Genomic DNA, 12,641 nt, shown 5'->3' on the forward strand with positions numbered 1-12,641 from the left:
ACGAAAAGAAATCTTTTCGTAAATAACACGATCTACTTTTTCGGGGAAAATATCTTAAAACCCGAGGCGAATGAATCACCCGCTTCGATGGAATAGCGGAGCTCGGCGTTTTCTCCTTTGTCTTTATCGAGCGCGGTCACCTGGACCACGGCCGATCCCACGGCCGCCGACTCGTACACCGAGCCTTCGTACAGAGGGCTGGTGAATATTGGAACGTGGTCGTTTATATCCTCCACTTCAATCAGAACTCGTGCCAGGTTCTTCCTGTAAGGAAACTCTTGGTCCTTAACCTACCCAGGGAAAAATACAAGGACAAAAATCACATTTCTTCAAAAGGGAAGATGGAGGAAGTGAATTTGATGCATCATTAAAAACAATCATATTTTCTCAATAGTCTTTAAAAAGTCTGGCAAACTATTTGTATTTCAGAGGGTTTTTTTTTCCTCAAAAGCCACATAAAAACAAACAAAATGGTAGGTAGTCTTGGATACTGATGTTGTTGCAGTTGTTGTTCTCCTCGTTGTCTTTTTATTCATGGATGTCTTGCTATTTTCTGCCTCCATTTATATTATATTTGTATCTATTTTATTTTTGATTTTTAACATTTTAACTGTTGCACTGCTGTGACAAAGGAATTTCCTTTGGGGATCAATAAAGTTGAACTCATCTTACAATTACAATTGATACTAAGAGGCAAAAGCAAAGCAAAAATAAACAAAGAAACACATTTTTTTTTGCAATCTTGAAAACCGTAACTTGTGACGATACTTCGGATTGGACGTTTATGATTATTTGAAAATATGTCTGGACATCACCAGGTGCCTACCTGCACTTTTAGAGGTAACAATCTACTCGTTACCCATTTCTGACTCCAAAAAAAATGTCAAGTTGTACATTTAGCCCAACACACTCCCATCAGCAAACTTCGGAACTAAGGAACAAAAATGCTGCGGTTTGTTTATCTGCCCATGAGAAGCTCCGAGCCATTTAAATCGGTTTTGCTTCTTCTGTACAAACCACCAACAGCTACGGTTGAGCGGGATTAATCACGACTACGGTAGCTGATTTCAAAATTCTAACGGACCAACATCAGTGACGCGAAGAAAACCTGTATAAAGCATTAACTATTAAAGTTAAGTTTATAAATGTAAGGAAAACTGTAACTAAGACCAAAGAAATTGACTGGACGCTCCGATGACGATATTCAAACCTCGTGTTATATGAAAGTGATAATAGTGGGCTAGCGAAAAAAAAAAAAGAAATATAACGAAAAATAATCTTACCATGACGGTGAGGATGTGCTGTGCACAGGCCTCATGGTCCAGACTCTGGACGGTGTAGATGGTTCCCGAGGCGGGGTGAATTCTGAATAGTCTCATGCTGTTGGGATCGATGGAGCTCTGCAAGGAATAGCTGAGCCGGTGATGCTCGTCCCGGTCTGACGCCAGAACCTGGACCACCTCCGTGTCGGCCGGTGTATCTTCAGAAATGGTTATATCATAGGTGGACTGGGAAAAGATCGGGGCGTTGTCGTTGTTGTCCATAACTGTGATGTGAACCTTGGTGGGAGAAAGAGGGGAAAAAACAGTGTAGTTTCGTGTCTTTGTGCATTATAACGACAAAAAAAACCCAAACGGGTCGACTCGCAGCTCCTCGTAATTTAATTATGGATAAACATGGCTATCAGTGCACATCAGGTCAATATACCTGAAGCTGATGAACCCAAAATTTTCTTTAAAAGCCACCAAATAACGTTGCATATTTATAGAATAGCGTGATATTTACTGATCTTTGGTACACGAAACTGTATAATGTGTGAAATGAATCAGAGTTTTGTGGATTAACTTCACACTAAGCAAGTAAGTCATTTCAATTATTAGTTTTATTTCAAATGCAGCTTCAATCTAAATTGTGATCTTTAAGGTATTTTTAACAGCTTTTCACAGCCATTTTAAATGGATACTTTTTTTTAAGGGTCAAATCCTGCTTAATTTTGTCAAATTAATCCATCCACTGGTTTTGGGAATGAATGTTTTTCTCATGCAATCATCACAAATTCACTTTGGAATTTTCAAAATCATCATTCAATGTAAAGTACAGACATGAAGCTTTAAAAGATCTAAAAAAAAATACAACAAACATGCCAGCCAACCGGCCTTTTTTGATAATAGTATGTACCACAAGGTGTTAAAGAATTAAGGTTGATAGGGAAGAGAAAACGGCATCTCGTAAATGACTACTTTGGGCCTTTACACATGTGGGAAGTTTGATTTTTATGGGATGTTAGACCTGAGAAGGACAATGTTTGGTAAAAAGACCTCAGGACTGTTGCACTGCTTTTCACAGACGATGCGATCCTGTCGTCCTCGTCACCAAACTACCAGAAAAGAGTAAAAGGGGTGGTTTGCAGCTGCACATGGAAGCCGGTACACTCGGAAAGCCCAAAGCTCAAAATGAGTTCATTACATAAATGAAATTTAATTTTCTCTGTAATACTTTGTGAATTTCAGAAGCAACAGACTACACACTTATTTATACAAAGTGTAAAGGTAATAAAAAGCAATATATACTACCCGGCAGTGGATAAGCTGTGGGGAAATGATGACAAAACCGTGCTTTTCTCCACGGATGCGGAGCGATCAGATGATTTTCCCTCAATAAAACCGCTGTTTACGTCCGTTAATGCCTTCACCTCACCGGCTTTATTACATTTCTCCACCTCCGTTTGGCCGGTATGAATAACCACAATATAAGTCGAGGAACAATGAGCACAATTCATGCAGCGTAGTTGTGTTGGACGTTCTTCATGAGTAATTATAAGCTTGCGATTTGCAGACGACTGAGAGGGAAGCCCACCAAAAGGGAGGATCGTACAAGACTAAACGTAGCGTGTAGAGGCAGGAAGTAAAGAAAACAATTGAATCCGATCTTTTTCGGTTGCAACCTGAGACGCGGCAAAGAAAAAGCATTTAGGGAGGTGATCGGCTTTAACCTACGAATAACGTCTAACGTAGAAAAATAGAAGTACAGATGTACCAGTGCGCCAGTTTTAGAGGTTTGTTTTAGGATAAAACGGGAAACCCAATCTGATTAGATTTGACTATATTAGCGAACCACAAAAGCCTTATGCAAAATATAGACTAGCAGACCTAAAATCGACCCTTACATTTATAACTTAATGACACGATCTGCACATCATTGTGGTGGAGAGAACCAAAACCAATATTTGGACCTTCAACTTGAGGTGAAAGCGCCTACCACCGAGTCCCCTTTGCATACCGTCCCGCTTCCAAAATAAACCCGCGTAACCGTAAAAGGAACACAAAGTACGCAAATAATACGACTCGCAAGGTGAGCAACATGTACTTTGCACTGGTGCCGTCGCAGGAGGCTGGAACGAAGCCGCGGTTCCTATGTCGAGAAAACATAAAGGGAAGTGGAGGGAAACGGAGACGGCAGTCGAGCGCTGCCAAGCGCCGTTTCTAAATTTAAACCTCGATGCAGCAGCCGGCCTTCTGTTGCCGAACTGTGGAGACTTTCCCTGGCAGCGTGACGCCATGCTGACTCTCCATCTGGGAGCCTTCCTCCCATCCTACAGGTGTGTGTCTCTGTATGCATGCGTGGGATAATTAAAACCAACATGGGAGTAAGGCATTACAAATACCCCGCCCAGACAGGACGGAAGACACAAAAACAAATAAATAAACGATTGGTTAAAATAGGCAGCTATTGAAATGCCGTCTTTGTAAAGCGAAATGCAAAGTCAGACTGGCGCTAATTCGTCTTTGCCATGCTACACGTAAACACCGCAAGAGTCCGATTAAACTTCCGAAATAGGAAAACGTTGAGGTCTATAAGGCATAATACAGGACTGTCTCAGAATATTAGAATATTGTGATAAATTAAATTAAATTAAATTAAATTAAATTAAATTAAATTAAATCAAATTAAATTAAATCAAATTAAATTATTCAAACAATCTTTTTTTTCTTATTTCTATAAAAACACAAAAATGATAGCAAAAAAAAAGGATAAAATCAAAATGATTGCTATAATAACCAGAATAGCCACCATTAGCCTTGTAGTAAACTTTTTACCTCCTCTTATACAAAAACCTCTTATACAAAATATTGTGACAAAGTTTTTTATCTTCTGTAATGCAATTACAAAAACAAAAATGTCATACATTCTGGATCCATTACAAATCAACTGAAATATTGCAAACCTTTTATTATTTTAATATTGTTGTTATTATGGCTTACACCTTGAGAGAACTCAAATATTCTATCTCAAAATATTAGTATCTCATGTACATTTTTTTTTTTAATTGCATTACAGAAGATAAAGAACTTTATCACAATATTCTAATTTTCTGAAACAGTCCTCTTTCTTGTGTTTTTGATGCTCTCAGTGGTAGATCTTAATAAAACCCAAACCGTGATCCAATAAATGCTGCAAAAACATGCATTGTGTTTGTGTTGTCCAGAAAAAGTGCCAAATTTCATGATGGCGAATTCCAAAGATTAAAAAAAACAAAAAACACAGAGTTTGGAAAGAAACTAGTTGTTTATCCAGATTTATTTACTTGCTCTCAATAAAAATAAAACATAACGCCGTTGTGCGTCTGTTTATCTTTTTGTCAATCTTGAATACGCAACAACCGCAGTAGAGGTTTCAAGCCAATTTTAGTCATCGCGTGCTAATCTTCAGGCAGAATTGTGTATTTATTGAATTTCTGCATCCGGTGGAATCATATATTTTCTTTGCTCGTCTTTATTTGGTCATTTAAAGTTAAATTGCATGGATCTTTTAATGGACCATTGTCATTACTGCTAGGAGATGAGGCAAGACTGAGGCTGGATAATTTGCTGGACCTATTTGAAGACGTCGCAAATTTATTAAGTGTGTCCAAACGCTGGAAAATCTTCGACATTTATCATTGCTGTAATTAATTAGTCGTGTCATTGCACGCAGCAGGTATGAAGGGGAAACCAAAGACCTTCAGGAAACACACAGCTTTTCCTTGTTTCGAGCTCAGGTCATTTTCTTCTCCTCTATTTGTTTTGAATTAATTCCAGCGCCGTTTCTTTCGTGTTAATAAATCCACAGAATCCACGTAACATTAGCAATTTACGATGATGATAATCAAAAAAAGGCATTTCAATGCGGGTCAATTGCTAGCTGAGTTTTTACTCACATTAAAATACATTTATTTTAGCTTAATTGACATCATTTTGAATTAAAAAAACACACAATTGGTGAAGAAACCAAACAAGACATCTGATACTGGGCTGAGAAATGGAATTAAGGTTATTCTAATATTGATGAATTGTTTAAAAATCTAACATCGGTGTCTCGACAGTGACCCAAACACGACTTCTGGGTGTCGGCAGACGAGTTCGCAAGAGCGGCCGAGACAACAAGGCTTCAACGTGACTGAATAAAAATGTGAAGCACCAACACACACATTTTCACGATGGCGACGCTGCGTTTGGGGAGGAGAACGTCCTTGACCAGATGGATTGTGTCCGTGTGTGTCAGAAGAAATGATAGCCATTTCACTCATTCTTCACGTCAGGACAATCCCTCCCGCTCTATAAAAATGCTAATGTGTGTGTGTGTGTGTGTGTGTGTGTGTTTAAGAGGAAAAAAAAATTACATTTTCCATGTTTTATTCCAACTGTTCTTTAAACATGTCAAGCTATTTTGCAGAACAGAAAAAAAAGATCCAGTCACTTTTTTTAGCATCTTAAGAAAATCACGGTGAAAAAGGTGCACAAATAATTCCGACTGTGTAAACTATAATCAATATTGAACACGGAAATATATTTTTCTAAAGTTCAGAAATATGGGTGTTTAACAAGCAGGTAATTGTGATCAAAATATCCAGAAGCCTTTGAAAGCGTTGTATAAAATGCCTATCTTTTCCCCTGGAGGGGCTACAAATCTCCACGGCAGATTAGTTGTTGTGTCTGATGGTTTTAACAAAGATTAGTCCAAATAATTACATCCAATTTATATTTTTCCACTCTTTTTCCCCGATGCCCAATTTTCGCTTGTTCGCTGGAGCAATAAGACGAACATGTGGTCTTCCTTCGACCATATGCTGCAACAGATTTCATTCAAAAAAGGCTGTGTGTGTGTATATATGTATAAATACATATATAGAGATATATATGCATATATATGTTTATATTCTAGGGCTGTCAAAAGTGAACATGTACATCCAGATGAATTCATTTGGATAATCAACGTCCGATGACTCAAAATCCCACAATTCCATGTTTGCGAAGGTTGTTGCGATCAGAAGCGATGACGCTACGCAACGTTTTGACCCTCTGCATCGGACATCCGAGTATAAAAACAAAGTGGGACAATCGAACGACACGAAACACTTTGCACGCTCAGCAGGAAGGAGTTTTTCAGCGTTAAAACCGCATCATTGCACTGGTTGTTCAGTCGTGTCGAAGCAGAGCCTCTCAACTCCTCCATGAAACCACCAACAACCTTTTCCGCATCCCCATCACTAACAACCCTGAGCGTCACATCTTCATTATTCATTTTCACAAGTCTATCTGTCATTCTTTTCTCCTCCAGAAGCTTCCTCACAAACTCCTCCTTCAACAAAACTCCACTCTTCTTCACATCAGTAGCATGATAGTACAACTTAAAACACGGGTCCCCTAACTTCATTTCTGAAAGGGCCAAATAACTTCTGCATTCTGAATCTATTTTTGTCTTACCTAATCTTTTCACCACTATTCTGTGTTATTTGACAGAAGTGTGTCTAGGGTTTTTTTTTGTTTTTTTTTTGTTTTTTTTTTTTGAGGGAGGGGTTTCAAATGGATAGAATTTTACCTTCTCTGCATGTACAAGTCACCGTTACGTGGCCAGAATTTAAAAAAAAAATCATAATGCATCTCTGGTATTGTTCAGGGGCCGGGCGAAATGTGGCGGCGGGCCGTAGTTTGGTGACCACGGACTTAAAACCTGCTCCTAAGCTTCTAGCCTTGCTACCTTCCCACCTGCTCTCCTGGACACACAGTAGATCCACTTCCTTTTCTACATCATATCAACTGAATTTTACTTCTACTTATTAGATTGTTTAGATCAGGGGTGTCAAACTAATTGCAGCTCAGGGGCCACATGGAAGAAAATCTATTCTCGAATGGGTCGGACTGGTAAAATCATGGAATATTAACTACTGTCAATGTAACTATTGGCCATTTCACCCTTGAAACCTGGTTTCTTTTAGCTTTGCGAGCCATATTAAACCCATTTGTTGACCTGATCCGGCCCCCGGGCCTTGAGTTTGACACCCCTGGTAGCTGTCAAACTCTGGCCCGCGGGCCAAATTTGGTTCGCACTTCGATTATATTTGGCCCGCAAAGAAGTGGCCCTCCGGTATCGTCTACAGTGCACGTAACGCAGAAATCCCAGAATTTTCTGCTGGTGTTTTGGCAAAAAAGTCACAACTCATAAACGCCCTCTCCTCTGTGGACGGTAGTCATAGCGACCTTATGCTAATACTAGCACCCTGCTACTTGGGCAGAAAACAGGATTTTGCATGTGAGCAATATTAAGTTATATATTGTATAGTATTAAGTTATGCTTGTTCCTTATTTAGTTTTTAGGCAAAACTTGTTTGGCTCGCTCCAAGAGATCTCAGGCAAAACTGTTCTCAGTTCTACTACCTCAGTGGTGGAACAAACTTCCGGAAGCAACAAGACTAGCATCATCTCTCTCAACCTTCAAGAAACAGGTAAAAACTTCTCTCTTTCAGGACTTTTTACTGCGCTGATGCCGCAGATCAGGTTAGGCACCAAGTTAGGCTATGCAGTGTGTGTGTGTGTACATTTGTGTATGTCTTTGTCAAAAACAAAACAAAAAAAAAAAAAAAAAAAAACTCACTAACCCCAGCTTACTGTTCTGTATATTTCCTGTGCATCTTGTATTTGCAAGTGTTATTTGCAGTCCTTATGTCCTCTATTGTAAGTCGCTTTGGATAAAAGCGTCTGCCAAATGTAATGTAATGTAATGTCCATATGAAAAGGTTTTCTTGTCAATAAATATCACTGTTGGGTTGTGATTTTGTCCAAGTTTTGAATTTTGGCCCACTATGTATTTGAGTTTGACACCCCTGGTATAGATCAATTAACAGATATGGCTTTCTATTGGTTGACTTGTATTCTACTGCTGTCATACACATGACATTACATGACATTACATGACATTACATTACATCTGGCAGACGCTTTTATCCTGAGACACACAAACGTACACACACACACACACACACACACACACTGCATAGCCTAACTTGCTGCCAACCTGATCTGGGGCATCAGTGCAGTAAAAAATCCTGAAAGAGAAACGTTTTTACCTGTTTCTTGAAGGTTGAGAGAGATGATGCTCGTCTTGTTGCTTCCGGAAGTTTGTTCCACCACTGAGGTAGTAGAACCGAGAACAGTTTTGCCTGAGATCGCTTAGAGCGAGCAGAAGGTACTGCTAGTAGGTTTGTATTAGAGGAACGCAGCTCTCTGCCTGGAACGTAAGGTCTTATCATTTCAGTCAGATATGCTGGACCTGTTCCTGAGGTGGTTTTGCATGCCAGGGTCAGAACCTTGTGCTTGATCCTGGCAGCTACTGGTAGCCAGTGCAACTGGTAAATCTAGGATCCCATGTTACCTGTGTGTAGGCGGTGTTGGTTCCGTCCGACGCCTGCACCGTCAGGTTGTAGAAGGAACGCTGCTCGGCATCCAGCGGCTTGGCAATGATGATGGTGCCGACGGCTTTCTCCACGTCGAACACGCTGTCGTTGTTCCCACCTGGTCCAGGGGAGGGAAGAGCGGAGGGTCGCCGGGCGTCAGTCGTACAACGTCAATCAAACATTGAATGTTTATGATAATGAATATGGGTCAATGAATATCTGTCATGGGAGATTAATTTAATATAATGATGTTTGCATATCTTAGTCGCTAAAAAAGGTGTAACACTACATGGAAAGAGACCATTGCTGGAGATGGACATAGACAAAGATGTGTGTGAACACGGAGACGGATATGCCTGCACACACACACACACGCACCAACACGTGCACACACACACACACACACACTCATGTACACGATTGACCGCCAACTCTATTATAAGGGAAAAGCACAAATTTATAGCAACAATTGCAGATATTATTCTAACCCTGGCAACACACAACTTCTATATGTGTGTGTGAATGTGTGTGTGTGTGTCTGAATGTTTCCACTGGACATATGTTCGATGCATTTTCCAATCTATGTGAGTTTGACCCGAAGCATCGGCACAGATTTACTCCCTGATGTCGTTCCAACTCCCATTTACGCCCTCAAAACTCCCAAAATGCCAGATGTTTTGGAAAATTAGTTTCTGAAATTTGGGGCGAATGGACTCACGCAATAATTTTAGTTTTGGATGCTGCCTAACACACGGGTTGTTCAATCCCTCTGCTCATTTTATTCCCCTTCCAGTTTTTGTTTATCTTTTTTTAAGACATGGATCGTGTTGTCTTCACAATTTTCTTGACAAGGTTTTTTTTGTTGTTGTTTGTTTTCTTTAACCTTTTATTTTTTGCAAAACATTGCTGTATTTAATTGTGACTGTATAGGTGTTGGGGTTCAGTCACATTTAGATTTGATTTTATTCAGGTGATGCAGGTTTTATTTGGGAAAATGTATATATGTGTGTGTGAGTGTGTGTGATGGTGGAAAGGGGCTTAAATAAGCAACTGATTTTACCTTGAATTAATGAAAATCCTCCTTAAAACACCACAATATAATGACAGATTAATTGAATTAAATTAAATTACATTGTCAAAATGAGTTATTAGTTGATAGAATCAGAAGAATCCATTCCATCACACAAAAATTAACAGATTGTTTTCTATGTATTAAATGGATACAATGTGAATGAAACCTCATTATTTTGAATTATATGTTTGTTCAAATTTTGAAATAAAATAAATATACAAAACTTGCTTCCACAAAGCGCAAACTGTGGTCATTTGCAGTATTTTTTTTTTTTTTTTTTTTGTCCTCCTATATGGCATTCATCACATTAATATAGTGATTACATGACTCACTTTAAAAAGAAAAAGTTGGATTTTCTGGCCAAAATGTGTCTTCCATCGTCAGAGTGTGTGAGAAATTAATGACGCCAATATTATAGATATTTAAATGTGCAGAGAATATTTGCATCTGACTGACGTGTACAAATAATACCACTGTGATGGTTGCATGAAAAGTGGATGCGTCCTCCTTCAGGCCGGAGCGAGGAGGTTTGGCAGGATCCTGCTGTGGCTGCAGAACCTCAGTCTGCCCACATCAAATTACAGACCCAGAAAAATCCATTTTGGCTCGGCTAAAATTAGTTTTTAACAGACTCATTCTTATTGGCTCTATAGGAGATTTTTGTCTCTTGTCGTGAAATGTGACATCTCACTTCACAGGACGTCGAGGAAAATGTGATAGGATGCGATTCTGGTTCTTCAATGTGACTCTTTATTCAAGTTTCTTCAATGATAATTGATGTCATATTTAGGTTGGAATAATAGGTTTTGGTATTTGGTTGATTATAGGTTGTGATTTTAATGACACATATTGGATGATTTGAATTAGCTTTTTAGAGTTGTGATTTCAAATAATTAAAAATCCAGCGTCTTCTAACCAGGCTAATGCGACTGTTGATGGCATTCTTTGTTTTAGTCGTCCAAATCATTTTCTTGAGTTATATTTTCAATTTTCAAGCTTTTTCTTTTGGATATTAAATCTGATAGTTCTCTGACGGAAGATAATAGATTTTTATTTATTTTTTTTTTTCAAAAATTGGTTTACGTATTTCAAAACACATGCAAAACAAGACTTTCTGAAGTTAATTTGATGAGATTTTGATGTGAAATTGACAGCTTTGCCACTTTATCAATCGTCTTTTGGACTTTAACATCCATCTGACGGGGAACTCTACATATTTCTGACTTCCAGGGAATGTTCGAATTTTTTTTTTTTAGACATCCCATTATATCTTGAAAACTGTAAGACAATAAAGAGATCTGAGTCTGTGTCGACACTTGTTTAAGAAGAATTAGCGAACGACAAAGACATCAAACCGGCTTTTCGGTCTTTCACCATCGCCTTCTTGTATTTCTCGCATCCGGCTTTTCGCTCTTCCTGTCTGGTCTCTAGGCACCTCCTTGCACCGATACATATTCACACGTTTCCTCTTCTCACCTCTGTGGTGTGAGTGTTACGCCAGGTGGTTGTTAGGTGTTGGATGCTGCACGTGCGTGATGATTGTTGAGGCCCTCAACGCCAGATCCCCGGGTTTTGGCATTTGTTGTTGTCGGTAAGTGGTCAATATTGGATTCTGCTTCTTTAGCTGCAAACCCACTGATTGCTGTCAGCAATTAAGATAATGTGCAACAGATTGGTCATGGAAATGTGAAACTATACATTAATTCGAAATGTGTGTACGCAGTGGTGGCGGCTGCAAGTCAGCTGGACAAACTATCGCCGTGGTAACTACAGGGATATTGACATAGAAGCAGCAAAAAATAAACACAACAAGATATAAAATATCAAGTTTTGTTTATAACAGTGTAACTTCTGAGCTGCAATCTTGTCTGTCAACAAACACACACACACACACACACACACACACACACACACAGCTATAGATATCTTCTGTTGTTATTATTTATAATTATATAATTTTTTTTTTTTTTACTTGTGAAGCGTCTTTGAGTGTCATGAAAAGCGCTATAAAAATCCCATGTATTATTATTATTATTATTATAATGAAAATATGAATGATGATATTTCAGTTTGTCAGTTTAACTCACATGAAGAGGCAAAAAATAGCCCCTAAGTAAAGTGAAAATAAATATAATGACATTAGAGATTTTCTTTTATCCAACTTTAATTTGAATATGAATGAATTATGAGCAGTCTCTCTCAGTGTGTGCAATTACCACATTTATCTGTTTATCACTTTATCTGTTTTTAGCAAGAAATATTCCAATGTTTTTCTAGGATAACATTAATTTATTTTTGTCAAAGTGTGTCTTGGTCTCAAATTACAGGATGCTTTGAATGTTCGAGAATTATAGGAAACTCTCCGACACATTTCCTACAGCTGGTCTTCTGTGTCAGCTATTCTGAACAGAAATACATTTGGTAAATACGTTTGTCATTTTTAGCCCTACACAGGAAAAATACTGGGTTCTATGAGTTTCCAAACCTTTAAGGAAAAATCCTTGCAACTTAATTTACAAAAGATCTATATTATCCATTATGCAGAGTTCTGTCAATCATACTAATTATTACCTGCTTGTACATAATCATAATCACATAACAATTATCCACCATACTTGCTGTAGCCGTACATATTTTGCTAATATCTTATTCACCTCTACTTGCACTTGCTGTAAAAAAAAAAGAAAAAGAAAATTGCATTGATCTGTAAATACTGCACATTTGGTACATATTCACTTTTTCCACTTTAGATTAGATGCTAAGTGCATTTCATTGCTCTGTATCCTTTCATGTGACAATAAAGTATGATTGAATTTGAAAATAAACAAATGAAATTGTGAGCAAACATATTTATAAAAC

At 38.4% G+C, this 12,641-nt stretch overlaps 1 protein-coding gene across 1 annotated transcript in view; it reads right to left on the minus strand.

Moving 5' to 3' along the window:
- Positions 1-12,641, minus strand: part of fat3a (FAT atypical cadherin 3a) — a 206,365-nt gene that overhangs the window by 54,008 nt on the left and 139,716 nt on the right. The window contains exons 9-11 of the mRNA XM_086141306.1: positions 8,689-8,828; positions 1,284-1,559; positions 80-290 (exon numbers count right to left, since the gene is read on the minus strand). Coding sequence (XP_085997432.1) covers positions 80-290; positions 1,284-1,559; positions 8,689-8,828 — 627 coding nt within the window. The remainder of the gene's footprint in view (positions 1-79; positions 291-1,283; positions 1,560-8,688; positions 8,829-12,641) is intronic.

Source organism: Fistularia commersonii, chromosome 3 (genome assembly GCF_037954325.1).
Source record: "Fistularia commersonii isolate RoL2024-O1a breed Wild chromosome 3, RoL_Fcom_v1.0, whole genome shotgun sequence".
Lineage (NCBI taxonomy): Eukaryota > Metazoa > Chordata > Actinopteri > Syngnathiformes > Fistulariidae > Fistularia > Fistularia commersonii.